At 45.8% G+C, this 22,183-nt stretch overlaps 1 protein-coding gene across 3 annotated transcripts in view; it reads left to right on the forward strand.

Annotated features, from left to right (window-relative positions):
- The window catches only part of IGSF9B (immunoglobulin superfamily member 9B), a 100,585-nt gene that overhangs the window by 54,702 nt on the left and 23,700 nt on the right, over positions 1-22,183 (forward strand). For 2 of the 3 annotated variants that reach the window (XM_040326252.1, XM_040326255.1), the window contains exons 12-16: positions 1,163-1,286; positions 8,610-8,785; positions 8,874-9,100; positions 10,404-10,488; positions 11,231-11,392. In XM_040326252.1, coding sequence (XP_040182186.1) covers positions 1,163-1,286; positions 8,610-8,785; positions 8,874-9,100; positions 10,404-10,488; positions 11,231-11,392 — 774 coding nt within the window. The remainder of the gene's footprint in view (positions 1-1,162; positions 1,287-8,609; positions 8,786-8,873; positions 9,101-10,403; positions 10,489-11,230; positions 11,393-22,183) is intronic. The other variant, XM_040326254.1, reaches the window with a different exon arrangement.

Below are 22,183 nucleotides of genomic sequence, written 5' to 3' on the forward strand. Positions count from 1 at the left end.
CCCAGAGAAGCTGGAGGTGATAGACTGGAGGTAATGGAGAAGGCATTACAATTACATTTTAAAGCAAACTTTTACCAGTATTGTGCATTATATTTAAAATGATCATATCCATTAAAGAAACGAGTCTCAGCTTTCAGTACTACTACAAGATTTATCTCTCCCATCCCCCTTCATATAGCTTAATGTCTGACTCCTAGATATAATGCCCATACTGTATATCCTACCTCTGGGTGTATTTATTATATGGATGATATAAGTAATATATATTATTACTTTCACAGTTTCACAGTATAAATTAACCCCTTAATGTCGCAATTATCTGCTTTTTTTTTTTTTGGTACTATAAACGGGCTAATTTTCTGGGTTTTTTTTCATCCCCATCCTGACCAGTGATACAAACAAATCGTTTTTTTGTGCTTTTTGCAGAACCGGCGAACCTCAGGCCAAAAGCGGTACTGCAAACTACTTTTGCCTGAATCGTGCTCGTTTTGCGAGACAACCCTCTCAAACCGAGTCACGATTTATAAAAAATAATTGCTCGTATTGCGATATGCTTGTTAACCGCGTTACTCGCAATCCGAGGTTCCACTGTAGTTGGTTATTTATATTTACTACTGCATACAGATATTTAAGAATAAATTATCCGATTCATCAAAACAATAATTCGGAAAAAGAATAGATTATGAAAATAATCTTTGGTTGCATCCCTACTTATCTATTGCCCCCATAAGATTGCCCTCTTACATCAATCAGACTCGCTCATGGATCAGTCGATGTACTCTGAGAGGAGGGTGGGCAGCTAAAATGTATGTGGGGGGGGGGGGGTGCAGCTGACCGAACACTTCCCTAAATCTGTCTGACATCCCACCTGTGTGTGGTGAGATCTGACATTCCACCTGTGTCCTGTGTATGGTGACATCTGACATTCCACCTGTGTCCTGTGTATGGTGACATCTGACATTCCACCTGTGTCCTGTGTATGGTGACATCTGATATCTTACCTGTGTCCTGTGTATGGTGACATCTGACATTCCACCTGTGTCCTGTGTATGGTGACATCTGATATCTTACCTGTGTCCTGTGCATGGTGACATCTCCAATTTCATGTTTGTATTGAACTGAACACTTGTCGCTATGTCATATTGCTTTCCTGTCTGTGTAGGTACCAGCCCGCACGCCCCTTCCAATGTGCGAGTTGTGGTGTCCATGAACACGGCCAATGTGACCTGGGAGGCTGGGTACGACGGAGGATTTGAACAGACATTCTCAGTTTGGTATGGAGCTCTGTGAGTCATCCCAGCATGCTTTGCAGCTTCTATCTCCACACTGTCTTTATGTGTCTGTCATGCTTTGTTGGGGATGTTAGCCTCGCATTCCTGCTGTGACATATAGAGAGCCGCCTATATGTCTGTATGATATATGTGTGTTTGTATATACACCAGAGATGTATATATTATACCGCGCACATATAAAAGATGCCACTTCATGTATGCAGTATGATAATCAGTGATTATTAGTCATGTTATAAGATTTAAGTATGATATTTGCATCTGGTGACACACCACAGACTGAGATTGCACCTCTTCCTGTCTTGTTCTACATTTTGTACCCCGAAAAGAAAAATGTGCAAATAACAGGATGACAGTCAGTGTGCAGGAGAGGAGCAGAACGTGCATTTCCAACTCTATTGCTCCTCCTCACACCTTGACCACACAGTCTGAACACACCTTGGATCGCTTCGTCTCTTCTCTATACCCTGACCACACTTTGCATCAGTCCTCCTCTTCTCAGTCTGAACAGACCTGACATCACTTCATCTCTTCACACCCTGACCTCACACCCGGCATCACCTCTCTCCAATTCCCGACCATACACCCTACACAGCTCCTCCTCTTCACACCCCAACCACACACACCCTGCATCACTTCTCCTCTCCAATTCCCGAACATACACCCTACACAGCTCCTCCTCTTCACATCCCAACCACACACACACCCTGCATCGCTTCTTCACTCTACATTCTGACCACACACCCTGCATCACTCTGACCACAATGTCAGAACACGCCTTGCATTGCTCCTCCCTGCTATACCCTGACCACACACCTTGCATTGCTCCTACGGCCTAACCACAGAGTCTGAACACTGCCTCCATCCCTCCTTTGCACACCCTGACCACACAGTTTGCACAGACTTGCATTCCTCCTCACTCAGTCTGGACACACCTTGCATTGCTCCTCCTCCGTACACCCTCACCACATACCCGGCATCATTCCTCCTCTCGCCCTGACCACATGCCCTGCATCATTCCTCCTCTTCACACCTTGACCTCATGCCCTGCGTTTTTTCCTCCTGTTCTCACCCTGAACACATACCCTGCATCATTCCTCCTGTTCTCTCCTTTACCACATACCCTGCATCATTCCTCCTGTTCTCTCCTTTACCACATTCCCTGCATCATTCCTCCTGTTCTCTCCTTTACCACATACCCTGCATCATTCCTCCTGTTCTCTCCTTTACCACATACCCTGCATCATTCCTCCTGTTCTCTCCTTTACCACATTCCCTGCATCATTCCTCCTGTTCTCTCCTTTACCACATACCCTGCATCATTCCTCCTGTTCTCTCCTTTACCACATACCCTGCATCATTCCTCCTGTTCTCACCCTGAACACATACCCTGCATCATTCCTCCTGTTCTCTCCTTTACCACATACCCTGCATCATTCCTCCTGTTCTCTCCTTTACCACATACCCTGCATCATTCCTCCTGTTCTCTCCTTTACCACATACCCTGCATCATTCCTCCTGTTCTCTCCTTTACCACATACCCTGCATCGTTCCTCCTCTTCACACCTTGACCCCATACCCTGCATCATTCCTCCTCTTCTCACCCTGAACACAGTCTGAATGAACACACCTTGCTTTGCTCTTCCTCTCCACACCCTGACCACCCTGTCTGTTTCTCACAGAAATGGATAAATCTGAATGTTGCATTAAATTATAGCTGTTACCACTCTGGGCAATTCAAGCTGAGAATATGATGATAAAATGAGAAGCAGAGATTTAAACTGCTAATGTTTCCTGTAGAAGTCAGACTTGGCTTCTATCTCACAAAACCTCCATGATGGTTCATGTGGTCAGGCATTGGACATCAAAATAATTACATTTATGTTTACTTAACAAGCATGAAAATGCCTCTCAAACAAGCTTTTCCTGGTTCCAGTCTGTGCAGGTACTAAGCGGTAATTCAATCTTCAGGCCAGAGTGACTTGTATTCAAGCCCTGTATCTGCATGACTCTGCCACCCACCCTCCCTTCTGTGCAGCCTCTTTATCGGTCTTCCCGTCTCCCTTCATGTGATCTCCCTGACAGGCTGTGGGATGTAAATAGTGCCCATCAGGAATGTACTGATACTTTAGCTTTGTGCTTACTTAAATTGGTTGTAAAGGTAATTTATTTTCCCCCCTAAATATCTTCCTTTACCTTAGTGCAGTCCTCCTTCACTTACCTCATCTTTGGTTTTGCTTTAAAATGTCTTTATTTCTTCTGAGAAATCCTCACTTCCTGTTCTTCTGTCTGTAACTCCACACAGTAATGTGAGGCTTTCTCCCTGGTGTGAAAGCCTCTTGAGGGGGGAGGGGGCGAGCAGGAGTGTCAGGACGCCCACTAACACACAGCTCCTTTCTCTAGCTGCAAAGTAGAGTGTCCTGATGCTCCTGCTCGCCCCCTCACAAGGCTTTCTCCATACCAGGGAGAAAGCCTCACATTACTGTGTGGAGTTACAGACAGAAGAACAGGAAGTGAGGATTTCTCAGAAGAAATAAGGACATTTAAAAGCAAAATGGAAGGATGAGGTAAGTGAAGGAGGACTGCACTAAGGTAAAGGAAGATATTTAGGGATTTTTTTTTACCTTTACAACCCCATTAATACAGTGCCCCAACTTGTAAGTGCACTGCGTGGGTCGCAATGTGGTCATGTGACCTTTGCCTAGGAGGAACCAGGGGCTGATTAAAAGCCTGGGTACAATGTCTAGATATCTGTCACTGAGCTGTCCTAGAAGAATTCTGCATTTCGTAAGAAAAAAAAATGCAACAACCCTGTACAGGGTAATTAAGAGAGTAGTATGGACTTGTTTTAATGTAGAATCATACTTGCCTAGGTGGATGAAGCATAAGTCTCATAGCGTCTTTAACAATGAGAACCGAGTGCTTAATCACCACCAATCGCTCGGTTCTCTGAGTTCCTTAGCATAGAGCTGGTGACTGTCAGTCACTGGCTCTCTACTCTGTCCCACCCTCGCTAAATGGAGCGCCAAGCTGTGGAGACTAAGGGCCAGATTCTCATCCAGCGGCGTAACGTATCCGATTTACGCTACGCCGCCGCAACTTGGACGGGCAAGTGCATGTATTCTCAAAGCACTTGCTCCGTTAGTTTGCGGCGGCGTAGCGTAAATCGGCCCCTGGATCAGGGGGGCGTGTTTTATGTAAAACTACTGTGACCCGACGTGATTGACGTTTTTGCGGAACGGCGCATGCGCCGTCTGTGGAATTTCCCAGTGTGCATTGCTCCAAAGTACGCCGCAAGGACGTCAATACAGTTAAGATCCGACGGCGTAAGACTTACGCCTGACGGATCTAATGGATATCTATGCGTAACTGATTCTAAGAATCAGGCGCATAGATATGACGGGTCGGATTAGGACTTACGACGGCGTACATGGCGCTGCGCCGTCGTAAGTCCTTTCAGAATCTGGCCCTAAGTCAGGTGTCGGTCCAGTCAAGTGGGTGGATCCCGACTTCATTGTCGCAATCTTGCCCAAACTTGGACCGGTTCTGTGATGTCAGCTGACAGCAGGCTTTAGCCCGCTGTCTGCTGAAAACAGGTCACAGGAGTGCAGAACGAACTGTACTGCTGTGATCCACTTCAGCTTGCATTCTCTCTGGACCGATTGATTGGCTTGACATTTTTCATAATAAGCAATCTGTGTGTTAATTTTCCCATCATATGCTCAGTTTCAGTTGCCCAGGTTGGTGAAATTTCTGAAACTACACAGGTTTCTAGTCCTTTAGCTGTCATAGCAATCCTCTGGCTTCAGTACCTTAGGGTTACTAAACTGAAACAATTGTCCAAAGTCACGTGATAACATTACACTAGCTTTGTTTTCTGCATGCTTGCTACTGGTCAATGATTCAATAAGTACGGAGACCAGAAACTGCCAGGTAACTAGCATTTCCAGATAGGCTGTATATTTGGCAGCCCCTGTTAGTCTTTTCAGTATAGGGTTCTCTTATTTTTTTGCAGCTAGGAACCTATAAATTGCCTTCCAGGGACACATCCTACCTGGTGTCTATCAAAATACACTGGGATGTCCCATTTGCTCAATTCTCATCTACTAATTGACCAAGTCTGAACCTATGAATATGTAGCCAGTATGTTCCCTGGTTCTGGGACTACCTACTTCAGCCCTGCCTTCATAGGCTATCGTATAGAAAGCAGCATCCTATAACTAGAGAGGGCAGCCCTTCTCAGATACAAGTCTATTGAATTAGGTTGCAGCGGGTTTTTATAAAAAATGGATACAAAATAACCTGGTGGGATTTTTCTAGTTATTACAATGTTATTACTTGTTGCAGCTTAGACATTAGAACATCTCATTGGTTGCTGCAGGCTATTAACTCGCCTATTAAGTAGTTGGGCTTATGGCTCTAATGTTGACATTCACTTCTGAGTGAGGGTGGGTGGAGCTTAGGAGGACACACAAACTGGTGCAGCTGTGCATAGTAACCAATCAGCTTCTAGGTTTTAGGCCTTATGCACACTGGATTTTTTGACATTTTTACAGCAGCTGTTTTTGGCTGTAAACATTTTTTTTTCTACAGTCATTAAACTCTCCATGTTATCCTATGTGTCCATGCACACATAGGCTATCAGCAGTTTTGGGCAGTGACGTTTTTGAGCAGTAAAAACACTCTGGCCCAGATTCACAGAGAGCGCCCGGGCACACATTACGCCGCCAAAGCGCAAATAAAATACGCTGCCCTGACGCAGCGCATAGAGGCAAGCATGGAATTCACAAAGCCACTGCTCCCAAAACTGCGCTGGGTTTCAAAGGTGTAAGTCGGCATAGGTGAAAGTGGGCGTGAGCCATGCAAATGAGGCGTGACCCCCATGCAAATGATGGTCCGAGCGCCAGACAGATAAGTATTCCGAATTGCGCATGCGCCGGGACGTGGACGCATCCCTCTGCGTATGCTCACAACCACGTCGAAACTGCCGAAGATACGCCGGATCACTGCGTACGCCATGAACTTAATCTACGCCCAGCCAGACACACGTCCAACGTAAAATACGCCGGCTTGAGTTCCCTGGTGCAGACCTTTGCATGTCTGCTGCTGGGTTACACCTGCTTTATGGGGCTTAACTTTACGCCGGACGTACAACTTGCGCGCACATCGCGTAGCCTGCGTGGGGCGCACGTACGTTCGTGAATCGCCGTATTTCCCTCATTTGCATATTTGAATGGCTAAACAATGGGAGCGTCCAGCCTAAATGTGCGCCCACGCTACGCCGGCAAGTTACGTCGGCGGGTTGAAGCCTGTTTTTAGGCGTATCTTAGTTTGTGGGTCCGGCGCAAAGATAAGACGGCGCATATTTGCACTTACGCGGCGTATCTTGAGATATGTCGGCGCAAGTGCTTTGTGAATCCGGGCCTCTAACTCTGATTAACGTCAAACGATCAAAAACGTCGCTCATTAGCGTTTAACGTTTTTGATCCATTGGAAAAAAAAAATGCTAAAAACAGGGAACGCGGGAAAAAACGCTATTTGAACTTTGAAAAACTCACTGCAAAGCTATTGGCGTTTTTTAAATTGTCGTTTTAATGTCAGGTGTGCAGGAGGCCTAATTGTCGGCTTAAAGTGGTTGTAAAGCCTCACATATACCCAGTGAAGTGCCTCAGATGATACACAGGGATGAAACAAATCTCCCTACATAAGTTTTACTTGTATATCTGCTGTCTTTAACTTTCTAGACAGTTTAGAAAGTGCACATCATGTTAGAGTTTCTCTTCCTGGTTAGCACTGCAGTGAAGCCAGGGCATACAGCCAAGGCATCTAATTGGGAAAAAAGGCACACACCCCCTCTCCTGCTAGGTAGAGACTTTTAGCTCTGATCATTGTATAGTTCAGGGCTCTGCTAATCAATTTATAGCATTCTCCCCAACACAAAACTCAGGCTGCTTTTATCATATGTGACAGAGAACTTGTCAGGAGTTATTAGGCTGATAGCAGAAGAACAGAGCAGGAGAGGGCTACGGGACATAGTGCTTTGAAGAGAGATAACAAAACACTGCAGATATATGTGGCCAGCTTAAAATTTCATGAATCAGGTTTACATCTACTTAAGGTTTTTTACCTTAATGCAGTCTATGCATTCAGGTGAAAAACCTTCTGTTCTGCAGTTGCCCTTACCTGAGCCCGATCCAGTCATGTGCATGAGCGCAGCAGCTCCAGCTGCTATATCTCTCTCCTCATTGTACACATTGATATCAGCAGGAGCTATTGGCTTCCGTTGCAGTCAATCGAGAGTTGTGACATGGGAGCGAGGGGCGGGGCCGAGTCCTGCTGTCTGTGTGAATGGACACAGCAGCGGGACTTGGGAGCGAGGCCTGCACGGGTGCCCCCATGGAAGTGAACAAACAAAAACAAGGGTTTACAAACTTTAAAGGAGTTCTCTGACCTAAAACTTTTAACCCCCGCTGTGCCCGGGCTGTAAAAAAATAGAAAATAAACTTTCACTTACCTGCCTACGATCCCCCGTTGTTCCGATATCGCCGTCCCGTTCTCCGGTCCCGGTCTCTTCCGCTTCCTGTGTGTCGGTGACTCATAGTGCGCTCAGCCTATAAGTGGCCGCGACGGGACATTGCTGCGGCCGCTGATAGGCTGAGCGCACTATGAGTCACCGACACACAGGAAGCGGAAGGGGCCCGGGACCGGAGAACGGGACGGCGATATCGGAACAACGGGGGATCGTAGGCAGGTAAGTGACAGTTTATTTTCTATTTTTTTACAGCCCGGGCACAGCGGGGGTTAAAAGTTTTAGGTCAGAGAACTCCTTTAATTGAACAAGCTGACATTAGAAGCTGATTTGTTTACTATAGACGGCTGCACCAGATTCTGTGTGCACCAGGTTTAATAAATCCCCATCCATTGATTGTAGATGTAGAAAGTATACAATGACCTATGTTGGACACCAAAAAATAAATACAAATATATCACAGAACATGACATATGACAGGAACCTGTCTGTCATTCTGAGATAGAGAGGAAAATCTTCATGTAGCTGAATTATCTCCACCCATCCTTTGTACTGTCTGCTCAGGAGGTACTGTACATTAGACATTTTTCTAGGTTCCATACTATTGGAGGAGAAGACTTTGTAACTCTCACTGCAATGACTGGCTGAGATGTGAAGATACAATTTAATTATTTAAATGTTTTTTCTGACTTTTTTTTTCCTCTCTGCAAAGATTTCTTCCTATGTAAACAGGTCTTGCCTGATTAAATGCGACTGTTATTACTATATTTGCATCTTCTGGCTTCCTACAGGATGAAGCGTGCTCAGTTCGGACCTCATGATTGGGTCTCCAAGCCCGTAGCCAGTGGAGCCTCATTCCTGCTCGTAGACTCTCTGGACTCGGAGACGGAATATCAGTTCAGCGTACTTGCACAAAACAAATTGGGGACCAGCTCGTTCAGTGAGGTGGTCACGGTGCGGACTTTAGGTGAGGTGCAGATAGGCTTCTTTTATGAACTGAATGCCGACATAGAGCCGTCATAAGGCGTCCGCTAATAATTCCATATTCCTGACAGCCTTCCCTCTCACAACTCCGGAGCCTCTCCTGGTTTTGACCTCACCCCGCTGCCTAATAGCAAATCGGACCCAGCAAGGTGTGCTTCTCTCCTGGCTCCCCCCAGCCAATCACAGCTTTCCACTTGATCGTTACATCATGGAGTTTCGCTTAGCGGAGAGGTGGGAAATTCTCGATGACTCGATAGCTGGACCCGAGACAGAAATCTTAGCAAAGGAACTTTCCCAGGTAGGTTAAGAGTGTGTGGGACTTTCAGTCCTAATCTTCTGCTCTGTGAAATAATTAGATGAGGAAATATGAGAAGTCCTCACAACTAAAAACTGACTATCGTTCCTTTTTCAGAAATGTCTACATTTTAAAAGGATATGTCACTGTTTAGTAGATGCTGTGGAATGCAATGCCCTGATCATTTCTTCTATCCCTCTGGGACTCTATTGGTGCAATCTCCGTTCCCAGTTCTGCAACCCTGCTGCAGGAATTGCTAGATCTTAAAATCATTCCGGAACGTATGTGTTATGTTATGGGGCATTAAAAGGAGGAGGATTGACATCCAATGTTAATGGGCACAACAATAAGTATGTCAGCATGATTCATAAGAAAGTGGTTCAGCCCAACAGACTCCACCTTTAACCAATTTATCTCTTTTACGAGTCTTGACACCAATTCACACAAACCCTGCCAGAATACCGCTATTCAATGATTTGTTGTTTCCACCTCATGAGAAGATTTGTGCTAAAGTGATTGTAAGGTTCATTTTTTTTCTTATTAAAAATAACCAACATGTCATAGATACCTGCTCTGTGTAACGGTTTTGCACAGAGCAGCCCAGATTCTCTTCTTCTTGGGTCACTGCCCACGTTCCTTGCCCCTCCTTCCCGTTGAGTGCCGCCATAGCAAGCTGCTTGCTCTGGGGTCACTTATGCATGCTCACGAGCTGCCCACGTGTGTCTATGAGACACACAGAGCATGGCTTGGTCCCGCTTCCTTCTGACCGACCAATGTCTCCCACTGCTGTGTCTCAGCCAATGAGGAGACAAAGACCTGGGAGAGATTATGCTCTCGTGCACATCACTGGATCAGGCTTAGGTGTGTATAAAGGAGGGCTGTGGGGGGACCTGCACACTGAAGGTTTTTTACTTTCATGCATAAAAACCTTCAGCCTATAGAACCATTTTAAGAGACTTGCCAAGCTGTAGGTCCCTGCCCTCTGTTTTGAACTTAATGGGCCCCTACCCTGAGATTTCCCCCATTATGGAGTCATGATATTTCTTGTGTTGGGGGTCCACGTTCAGCAACAGTAAGTCTCGCTTTATAACAGGATGCTTGTTTAATAAAAAATTCCACATTACATCTCCCTACCCTGAGATTTCCCACATTCTCCTTGCCCTGAGAATTCTAACACTAGGTTTGTCTACCCTGAAGTTGTTTTTTTCCACATTGTGGGTCCATACTCTTAAATTTTATACATCATGGGGTTATGAAATGTCCCATGTTGGAGTTCCTCATTCAGCAGTATCCTGTTTTGTTGCAGGAGACATGGTACGAGTTCCGGGTTCTGGCCGTGATGCAGGATCTCATCAGTGAGCCCAGTAATATTGCCGGATTGTCCAGCACAGGTTAGAGTTTGCAGATTATTATACTACAGTGTATATATATCGTTATGGTTGCTGTGATGTGTGCTAGAATTGTGTCTGCACAGTGCCTGTTGAGTTTATACAAAGCTCAGCTGTGCCAGGTAATCTGTGCTAATCAGAGATTTTTGCTTGCATGCTTTACTGCAGGGGTCTCCAGACTACGGCCCTCCAGTTGTTCAGGAACTACAATCCCCATCATGCCTAGTTATGTCTGTGAATGTCAGTTTTACAATGCCTCATAGGATGTGTAGTTCTGCAACAGCTGGAGGGCCGTAGTTTGGAGATCCTTGCTTTTACTACATTGGTGCTCAACCTGTGGCCCTCAAGCTGGCAGAACTACAAGCCCATTTCAAAGCCGATAGTTACAAGCATGACTCCCAAATGCAGAGGCATAATGAGAATTGTAGTTCGGCAACAGCTGCAGGGCCATGGGTTTAACACCCATGCTTTACTGTGTGTATTCTATTGGAGCGCCCTCTGCTGGCTCCTCTCAACCACATCACATTATGTCAGATGCTGCATTGCACACGAAAACATCCAATATTAATATACTTCTAATAATATGGATCTAGAGATTTGACTAGAAGAAGTATGAATATTTATGTTATCTGTAAACAGCTGAGCATCAGCCAATGTGGGACAGTACTTAAATGTCTCATTGGTTGTTATAGGTTTCAATGATGTTAGTATTTCTTTGACAATTTCACCTTTTTTCATCTTGCAGATGTCTTCCCCTCTCCAGAACTTAGTGATGAAGGTTTTGCTCGCCCTGTTCTTGCTGGAATCGTCGCCACAATCTGTTTTTTGGCCGCAGCAGTTCTGTTCAGCACCCTGGCAGCATGTGTGGTCAACAGGCAGCGAAAACGCAAGTTGAAAAGAAAAAAAGGTGAGAGTGGAGCTCACAGTGGATTTTCTTCTCTTAAATATCTAATGAACACAGAGCAGGAACACTATTAATTTCTTTCCAACCACAAAACATCTGCTTGTCCCATATTCAGTCTACACAGAGAAGAGCCTCTCACAACTCTAGTACATGACCTGACGAAACATGGTGGCACTGCTCTAATGAAATGTGTGCGTTTCCCAGAGACCTAACCTCAGCTCACGCTTCTCACTCTTATTAAACCAACGCCGGCTAAAATTTATTTTAGTATTAGTTGAAGTAGAGAGGGGCTAAAACTATCTTGTACTCTTGGTATAAATTTGTTGTATCCGGGCTATGAAGAAGTGTATTTGGCTGCTGCCTCCCCTCTGAGCCCAGGGCTAGTGTCATTTTAAAGGAGATGCACCCATAATCTTCTTAAAAAATGTGTACCTATACCCACATCACTTTCTCAGAATACAAACTATTGTCTGTCCCACCTCCATCTCTTCTCCAGAATATATATATATCCTAATTCGTTTATTATTTTATCTTCAGATGATTCACTTAACTCTTCACTGTCTTCTAATACCACGATAGAAGATCATTACACCTTTTGGTAAAATTTTGGGAGGGATACCCAGACCCCATGCCAAGGGGGTGGTCTGTACTGTTGCTTCAGGTGCTGAATCCTGCATTGATGCTCACTTTGGAACTTTGTACAATGCGCAAAGTCAACCTCAGGGTGCTATACAAGTCCAAGGCCCTCTTTCATCCCTATAGAACTAAGACCCAGAAGACCCTTTGTGGGTATGCCCACCGTGATGGACAAAGCATGGACTCTGTATAGGTGGGACTATGGGTAAAAATATCTTGCGCCAAAATTAATAAACCATTAATAGTGTGAACTAATAATGAAAGCTGCTCCCCAAAAATAGTCAAATCTTGACTAGAAATGCTTGTGTATTGTGAGGGTGGGGGCGCTATAAACGTAATTCATAAAAATAACTAATATAAATGTAATAGGTAATAAACCAAAATTAATTAGCAAAAAATACCAGCTACCCTTTCAATATGATGTGAATCAAAATCCCCTATCCCTATACAGTGTAGTAATGTGATGCAAGATGGTATTACCCAACTTATACAAACAATATACTGAATAATAATGCAACATTTTGGCCCGGATTCACATAGCGCCGACGTATCTCGAGATACGCCGCGTAAGCGCACATATGCGCCGTCGTATCTATGCGCCTGACTTTGAAAGCAAGATACGCCTGTAAATAGGCTTCATCCGACCGACGTAAGTTTCCTACGCCGTCGTATCGTGGGCGCATATTTACGCTGGCCGCAAGGGGCGCTCCCATTGATTTACGATTCGAATATGCAAATGAGTGAGATACGCCAATTCACGAACGTACTTGCACCCGGCGCATTAATATACACGGTTTATGTAAGGCTTACGTCCGGTGTAAAGTTATTCCCCCATCTATGAGGCGCAACTCATGCAAAGGTATGGACCAGCCGTCGTATTTTACGTCTTTGTACGTGAATTGGGCTGGGCGTAGGTTACGTTCACGTCGCAGGCATTGATCCGTTGTATCTTAGGGAGTAATTTTGACGTGATTCTGCGCATGCGCACTGGGATGAGTCAATGGGACGGCGCATGCGCCGTTCGGCCCATCATTTGCATGGGATCACGCGTCATTTAAATGGATCACACCCACCTACTTTGAATTGGGCTGGCTTACGCCTACGAATTTACATTACGCTGGCGCAACGTTGGGAGCATTTGCTTTGTGAATTCCATGCTTGCCTCTCTGCGTTGCGTCGGCGTAGCGTAAAAGAGATACGCTACGGCGGTATATATATATATATATATATATATACGCCGATGTATGTGAATCCAGGCCATACTCATTAGCCAATAATAAAAATAACAATGCAAAATGAACGGGAGTATAATTAACTGCAGTGCAAGGAATATAGTGCTTCATGAAAAATAAAATCTAAAGTCCATCAAAATTTTATTTGTTCTTTCTATAAGTGCAAAGTGCAGAGATTCACCGTCGCCGTCCGTGATGTCACACCCAATGTGTTCAAATATAGATGGCAGCTTACCAGTTGATGTTGACCCTTTTAGTCAAAAAAAGAGTTCAAATGCACTTATTGCAGGATGCGCCTGCTAGATGGACCAATCAATACACCTCAATACCCTTATTGCCACAGCTCTCCAAAGCGAATATACAAAAATGAAAGAATATACCACAATAGTGTAATCTTGTTTTTATTAAAAATGTGTGCACATAAAAACAGCCAAATGGCTCCTTACTTGAAAGAGTGCCCCAAACCTGGCACTGAGGCTGTATGGCATGTCATGGGTGGATGAGTGTCCCGATGCTCTCACACTGCGAGAGGTGGAACGCACACCAGCTTACACAGCATGGGGGACGCTCATCCACCCATGACATGCCATACAGCCTCAGTGCCGGGTTCGGGGCACTCTTTCAAGTAAGGAGCCATTTGGCTGACTGACTTTGACATCTGCAGGAGCCAATGGTGCTGCTGCTGCTGCTCTGCCTCAGCCAATCAGGAGGAGTGGCCTGGGTGGCTGAGGGGATCATCGACATCGCTGGAGAGAGAAAGGGCTCAGGTAGGTAATTAGGGGGGTGCTACACACAGGTGTTTTTTTTTTTTTTTTTTTTTTTTTATCTTGGTGCATTAAGATAAAAAACCTTAGGCCTTTACAACTCCTTTAAACAAATATCTCACCAAATGAAGATTTTGCAGATAGGGGGCTAGATTCAGATAGATTAGCGGATCTTTAGATCCGCGTAATCTATCTGATTTACGATCCGCCAGCGCAAGTTCTGTATTCAGAAAGCACTTGCCTCTAAAGTTGCACCGGCGGATCGTAAATCCCCTGGCGGAATGCAAATTCCGTGGCTAGGGGGAGTTTACTATTTAAATCTGGCGTGTCCCCGCGCCGATCGAACTGCGCATGCGCCGCCGGCTAAATTTCCCAGCGTGCATTGCTCCAAATGACGTCGCTAGGACATCATTGGTTTCAACGTGAAGGTAAATTGCGTCCATCCGTATTCGCGACCGACTTACGCAAACGACGTAAAAAATTCAAAATTCGACCCGGGAACGACGGCCATACTTAACATAGGATACGCCACATATAGCAGGGGTAACTATCCGCCGGAAAAAGCCGAACGCAAACAACGTAAAAAAAAGCGCCGGGCGTTCGTTTCTGAATCGGCGGAACTCCTCATTTGCATATTCCTCGCGTACAAAAAACGAAACGCCACCTAGCGGCCGGCCTGGAATTGCAGCCTAAGATCAGACTGTGTAAGTCACTTACACCTGTCGGATCTTAGGGAGATCTATGCGGAACCTGATTCTATGAATCAGGCGCATAGATACGACGGACGGAACTCAGAGATACGACGGCGTATCAGGAGATACGCCGTCGTATCTCTATCTGAATCCGGGCCAGGAAGTTTAAGACTCCTAACCCTTTCTCTGCCAGAGCCGTTTTTGTGTTTTTTTTTTTTTTCACACATATATAATCTTTTCTGAAAGCATCGTAGTTGACATTTATGTAACACAATATTAGACTTTTTTTTTTACTAAGAAATGCAAACTTTCAGTAAAAAATACACTTAAGGAAAAATGGCACATTTATAGTTAAAATACTTGAAAATCAGCATGGGTGATGGGAATCACCATCCTGGATACAAAAAAAGGCTGTGTGCAGGAATGGCAGCTCCAGATACTCTGGCCATCATCACATGGACCTGCTCTGACAGCTGTCAAAAAGTTTGGCAGACCGTTTGGCTGTATGCCAAACTTCAGCTGACTAAACTAGGGAACAACCAACACAATCCTGTATTTCAGGACCATCTACAGCAATTGCCTTCTGCTCTGCTCTTTTGTGCAGATGCCCTAGATTAGAACATTTAATGAAACGCATTTCCAGAGTGGCTCTATTCTCCATTCACATGTACAAAATCTTGTGGCTCAAAGCCTGGACAGCTGAAGCTGCTTGTAAAAGATGCTTCACACGTGTGCCCTTTTGAAGGAGGATGTATTTTTGTTAAGGCACTTGACGAATACATTAATGATCTCACAGGAAAAAAAGGTTCTACTTCCACAATGGAAGGTTCAAAAACCTCCCTCTTCATGGACTTCTGCTTCTTTGAAACACAGAGCACCTAAATGCTCTACTCAGGCTTCAGCGTCAAAACCTAAGTTCAGCCCTTTCTTTCGGTGTAAGCCTTGGCCCACAAAGCCCACCAAGTCTTCCACAAAGCCCTCTTCCAAATGAAGGGGCACCCTTTCTCCCAAGAATAGCAGGACATCTGGTAAAGTTTGCCTCACTCTGGTTCATAGATGTCCCAGACGTGGGTTCAATCGGTAGTTTCAAAGGGGTACAAAATAGAGTTCAAATTTATACTATCTAACCGCTTTCTTCTCTCAAATCAACCAAAATCAGCCTAAAGACAGTCAGATTTTCAGAATGCCCAGAACCATCTCCTGTCCCATGGAGTAGTTGTGCTAGTGTCTCGGCAAGACCGGTTAAAAGGATTCTATTCAAAATTGTTCACGGAACCAAAGCACATCAGGGTATTCATCCTATTCTGGACCTAAAATCCCTTAATAAAGTACCTTCAGATTCCAAAATTTTGCATGGTTGGTTATTGTCTGAGACAAGTTGAATACCTGACATTTCACAGAGACATCCCACAATGAGATTAGCCATGAGAGTTCTAGACCTCATGGTAGACTCCTTCGGGGGCTGTGCCACTCGCTCTTTTTCTTGACCCAGGCTCCTGTCCAGCCAAGCAAGTAATTGACTAGCTTGGTGGATGTCCAGCCCAACCTTGACAATCAGGAAATCTTCCTTCCCTTAACACTGGAAAGGGATAAACAGCAGATGCCAGCCTTTCATGCTCAGGAGGAGTGTTCCATTTCATCATGGTCCAGGGAACAAGATCATTGGTGGAAGCCAAGAAACCCATTAACATCTTAGAGCTCAAAGCAAAAAGGATGGCCCTGCAACACTGGACCCCCTTTCTGCAAGGACACCAAATCGGGGTGAACTCAGACTGTAGGCTGTGGCATATATCAACAAAAAAGGGGTATCTGGAGTCTTGCAGATCTGAATGAATCAAGCCAGATAATCTCGTGGATGGAGATTACTGATCACCATATTATCCACATCGCCTGGACCAAGGGTAATGGGCCCTGAAATTTTCAGCCTGATATGTTAGACATAGCTTGCATCAGATGCCTTGATAACCCCCTGGTTTCAGTTCTTCTTTCCAGTGTGAATTCTACCTCGTCTGCTCCACAAAAGAGCAAGAGAAGAAGCTGTCAATTCTCATTGCATCAAACTGGCCCAGAAGAACCTGGTACAAAGACAGACATACTTAAGCTACTAGGAGACCACCATTGGCTTCTCCCCAACAGGCCCAACCTACTGTCTTAGGACCCCTGTTCCATCCTGCTTCTTAGTCACTGGTTTAACATGGCAGCCCAGGTCTTAAACAGTGGGGCCTCTACATCCATTATTTCTACCTAGCTAAAAGCAATACAAGTCACTTCCAGAAAGCTCCATTATCATATCTGGAAATCCTTCTTTGCTTGGTGTGAACACATGCACTTCAATCCAAGTAATAAAAAAAAACACTCTTGTTAGCGCTATAGGTGGAAGAACCCTCAATGCTGCAAGTCCTAATAGTGGCCCAGAAACAGACCACCTTCTCTTGTGGAACCAGATAAAGACAGTCGCCACAGGTAGCCTAGACAACACTTTGGCCTTGATGCCCACTTCAGAAAAGGTGTTATACCTGAAGGGTTTCACATGTACTGGCACTTTAAGGCTGGCTCCACCCAGCAGTGATGACAAGGGTCAAGGGGTATAGTAGCCATCTTAGAGAGACCACATGTAAGAAACAGAGATATGTAATGTCCTGAGATGCATGTTGCAGTGTACAGGCTGTACTGAATAAACATCCATTGTTCCAGCCCAGAGTCTTGTGTCCCTCACAACACAGAGGATATAACAGTGGCGACGAGGATGGGATTTACAAAGTGTCTATCAGTCTGAGAGAGAGACAAAGACATTGTGGATTGTCACCTGGATAAAAGCAATCACAGATCCCAGCAGGAAAATGTCATTAATCGGGACATTAAGTGAGTTTGGAGAACAGACATCCTGGACTTCCTGGGTTGAGAGACTGGAACAGTATTTCAGTGCAAATGCCATCCCAGACAACAGGCAAGTAGCAGTGTTTCTGACAGTGGTTGGGGCCAAGACATATGACACTCTGAGAGATCTGCTTTCCCCTGTAAAACCAGCAGCTAAGACATTGGCAGAGCTGCTGACACTGCTAGAGGATCACTTCCAGCCTAAACCATTAGAAATTGCAGAAAGATTTCGCTTCTATCAGCGGCAGCAGCAGACAGGTGAAGAGATTAAAGTTTATGTGCTCGCCCTTCGCAGACTAGCCTCGACCTGTTCTTTTGGGGACTACCTACCTACTGCACTGAGAGATAAGTTTGTCATGGGACTGAATTGTGAGTCAACACAAAAGAGACTGTTAACAGAGAAAGACCTTACTCTTACAAAGGCAATTGAGATAGCTTCAGTGATGGAAATGGCTGTGAAAGATACAGAGGAATTGAACCCCCAGAGCAGAAGGGAAGAGGTGAAGCAGGAAGTTTTCAGGACAGCAGTCAAGCCAACTGCTGCAAACTGGAAATACAGACCCCCACCAAGCCGGGAGTCAGCTTGCTACCGTTGTGGGAATACAGACCATGATTACAAAGTCTGCCGGTTTAAGGATCAGACCTGTCATAATTGCGGTAGGACCGGCCATCTGAAACGAGTTTGCCGTAGCAAGAAGGTGCGAGATAAACAACCTCTGAACCCCAAGACTAAGACATATATGGTGGGAAGATATACATCATCATCTGAGTCAGAGGATGAGGAAGTGCTCCACAGGTTAGACATACATCATATGCATTCAGCACCCTCCGCAATGACTGTAGATGTAACCATTGAGGGAAAGAAACTCAGGATGGATGTAGACACAGGAGCAGCAGTTTCAGTTATCACCCATAAACAATGGAGACAACTTCAGACCCGAAAAACTGTCCGCCCAACACCAATCAAACTGCAGACATACTCAAAGCAGATACTCCACCCACTGGGTTACGCAAAAGTACAGGTATTGTACAAGGGTCAGACAAAGAGACTGCCATTATATATCCTAGAAAATGGGGGACCCCCTCTCTTCGGGAGAGACTGGATTGCTCACTTTGGTATGCCAGACATCGCCATAAGTCCCTGTAACACCGTTACAATTCCATTAGGAGATAATGAGGGATGGGTGGTGTCCCTGAAGCAGCGGTTCCCAAAGATTTTTGATGACCAGTTGGGAAAAATAAAGCATGACTGTGTGAGACTCAAGCTGAAACCCAACGCTCAGCCTAAGTTCTTCAAAGCTCGGACAGTACCTTTCGCACTGCGAGCAGGTGTGGAAGCAGAACTAAGTCGGCTGGAGGAACAAGGTGTCATCTCAAAGGTTGAGCACAGCGAGTGGGCATCACCAGTTGTACCGGTAAAGAAATCGAATGGGGACTTGCGCATTTGTGGCGATTTCCGCATGGCACTGAACTCTCAACTGGAAATAGACCAGTATCCCCTACCCAGAGTAGATGACATTTTTGCCTCTCTTGCAGGAGGTCAAAAGTTCACCAAGCTTGATCTCAAACAAGCATATTTACAGTTTGAGGTCCATCCTTCTTCCCGCAAGTTTCTGACCATCAACACCCACAAGGGACTGTATCAATATAATCGGATGGTGTTTGGGGTAGCCTCTGCCCCAGCCATTTGGCAACGAAAAATGGACGAGATTTTGGCGGACATTCCTTTCACTCAGTGCCTGCTAGATGACATGCTCATTACAGGACGGACCGACCAGGAACACAAGCAGAATGTGGAGCTTGTGTTGGCGAGACTCCAAGAACAGGGTCTGAAAGTGAACTTAGCAAAATGCCAATTCATGGTGCCTAAATTGGAGTTTTGTGGCCACCTTGTGGATGCAGAAGGTATACACACCACGGAAGCCAAGGTTGATGCTTTAGTCAAAGCTCCAGCCCCAACCAACGTCCAGCAGCTGCGATCATACCTTGGCTTGCTGAACTATTACCACAAATTCCTGCCAGATCTGGCACACACCTTGTTTCCGTTGAACAAGCTTTTGGAGAAACACTCCAGATGGGACTGGTCGGCTGCATGCCAACGTGCTTTTGAAGTTTCTAAGCGGAAGCTGTTGGCGTCACGCATGCTCGTGCACTATGACCTCCAGAAGCCTCTCACCTTGGCTTGTGATGCCTCACCCTATGGTCTGGGGGCGGTACTATCCCACATCTTACCAGATGGGTCAGAAAAACCAGTGGCATTTGCCTCCAGGTCTTTGACAAAAGCAGAAAGCAATTACTCACACATTGACAAAGAGGCTCTTGCGCTGATATGGGCAATTAAGAAGTTTCATCTTTACCTGTATGGTAGGGAATTCACCATACTGACGGACCATAAACCACTCCTTCAGATCTTTAGCCCTGACAAAGGCATCTCCCAGACTACTGCGGCCCGCCTCCAACGCTATGCCCTATTCTTGGGGGCATACAGCTACAAAATTCAGTATCGTGGTCATGATGCCAATGCTAATGCGGACGCTATGTCCCGACTGACAGGGAGGTCCATGGACTCTTCTCCACCGGTCAAGAGTTGTCGTTACACCAGCCTGTCCTTCTTGTCTTCTGGGGAGATAGCAGCCCATACAAACAAGGATACCTTTCTGAAAACAATACTCTCCTGGGTACGGTCCGGTTGGCCTGCAACTGTCACACAGGAGTATGAACCTTTTTTCCGTAGGCGTATGGAATTAACTGTGGCTGGCAACTGTGTTTTATGGGGAGACCGAGTGATCATTCCACAGACCCTCCGGAGACACATTCTGGACTTGCTACATACTGGTCATCCCGGGGGCACACGTATGAAACAAAAGGCCAGAGGCTATGTGTGGTGGCCAAACCTAGACTCAGATATCACAACATATGTGAATGCTTGTGCTGGATGTGCACAAACGGCAAGAGACCCTCCTCGAGGGTGCGTCCAGCCCTGGACTTGGCCCACGGTTCCTTGGTTTCGCCTACACTTGGACTTTGCAGGCCCGATCAGAGGACACACCTTCTTGATCATAGTGGACGCCCATTCAAAGTGGCCTGAGGTCATTCCTGTTACTCAGCCAACGACTAAGGCAACGGTTTCCATACTGTTACATCTCGCTGCTACGTTTGGATACCCCAGAGAAATCGTCACAGACAACGGTGCACAATTCACCAGTCAGGAGTTTCAGCATTTCCTGACTGCCCACAACATCAAGCACAAGTTGACCGCACCTTACCACCCGGCTACAAATGGTCAAGCAGAGCGGTTTGTGCAGACTTTTAAACGCTATTTCAAAGCTACAGTGGCTGCAAGTAAACAACAGTCCCTGTCACCCCAGCAGCTGGACTCCTTCCTTTCTGCTTACAGAAACACACCACATGCAACCACTGGGAAAACTCCAGCAGAACTCCTTCTGGGGCGGCAGCCATGGACTGTTTTGGATATGCTCCGCCCTCAAACAGTCCAGGAACATGTACTGCAGTCCCAAGACAAGATGGTCAAACACAATGAGCTCCCCCGATTCACAGCCCAACAAAAGGTATGGGCCCGATCTTATGGGGCTTCCAACACCCGTTGGCTTCCTGCTGTCATTGCAGAGACCTTGGGACCCAAGATGTACAAGGTCCGCCTGGAAGATGGTTCCATTTGCAGACGTCATGCGGACCAACTGCGTCCTCGTTCTCAACTGCCCGAATCCCTGATGCCAGCTGAACCACCAGTGTCTCAAGGATCTGCTCCCAGCGAATCAGGATGCACAGAGACTGATGATTGTGGGGACTCTGAACTTTTGAACTCGTCTCCAACAGAGCCCTCCAGCTCTGGTCCGGAGGTCTGTTTACCCTCTGAGCTGGGGGATCCCTTCTTGGCCCCGCCGGTACCCATTCCGGCCAGCCCAGTATCCTCCGGTCCCGAATCGCTGGATGCCCGGCCTCAACGATACTGTCGCCCTCCTGACCGGTTTCAGTTGCAAGAGCGGTTACGAGACTTTCGACGGGGCCGACGGAAGTGATCCGATGACATATTAACCCCGCAACGGTTCCTGGAAGCTTGAAGTCCCATAATTCTCCTGTGTTTGGAGGACTGTTATTGGACAGCTATCAGTTAATGTTTTGTGCCTGTTATTGTTTTGTTGTGTTTTTGTTTTTTTTTTGTTTTTGTTTTTTTTTAGGGATGGATGGAAGGTGTTATACCTGAAGGGTTTCACATGTACTGGCACTTTAAGGCTGGCTCCACCCAGCAGTGATGACAAGGGTCAAGGGGTATAGTAGCCATCTTAGAGAGACCACATGTAAGAAACAGAGATATGTAATGTCCTGAGATGCATGTTGCAGTGTACAGGCTGTACTGAATAAACATCCATTGTTCCAGCCCAGAGTCTTGTGTCCCTCACAACACAGAGGATATAACAAAAGCCAAACTGATACAAAAGCTAAAGAAGAAGGTGCATCGGCGTAGTGCCTTATCATAAGACCTTTTATTATAAAAAAAACGAAATTCCAATGTACTCACAAAAGTACAGGATAAAGTGCATGTACTACCAGAGCTCTGATCTACGCCGCATT

This window comes from Rana temporaria, chromosome 10 (assembly GCF_905171775.1).
Source record: "Rana temporaria chromosome 10, aRanTem1.1, whole genome shotgun sequence".
Classification (NCBI taxonomy): Eukaryota; Metazoa; Chordata; class Amphibia; order Anura; family Ranidae; genus Rana; species Rana temporaria.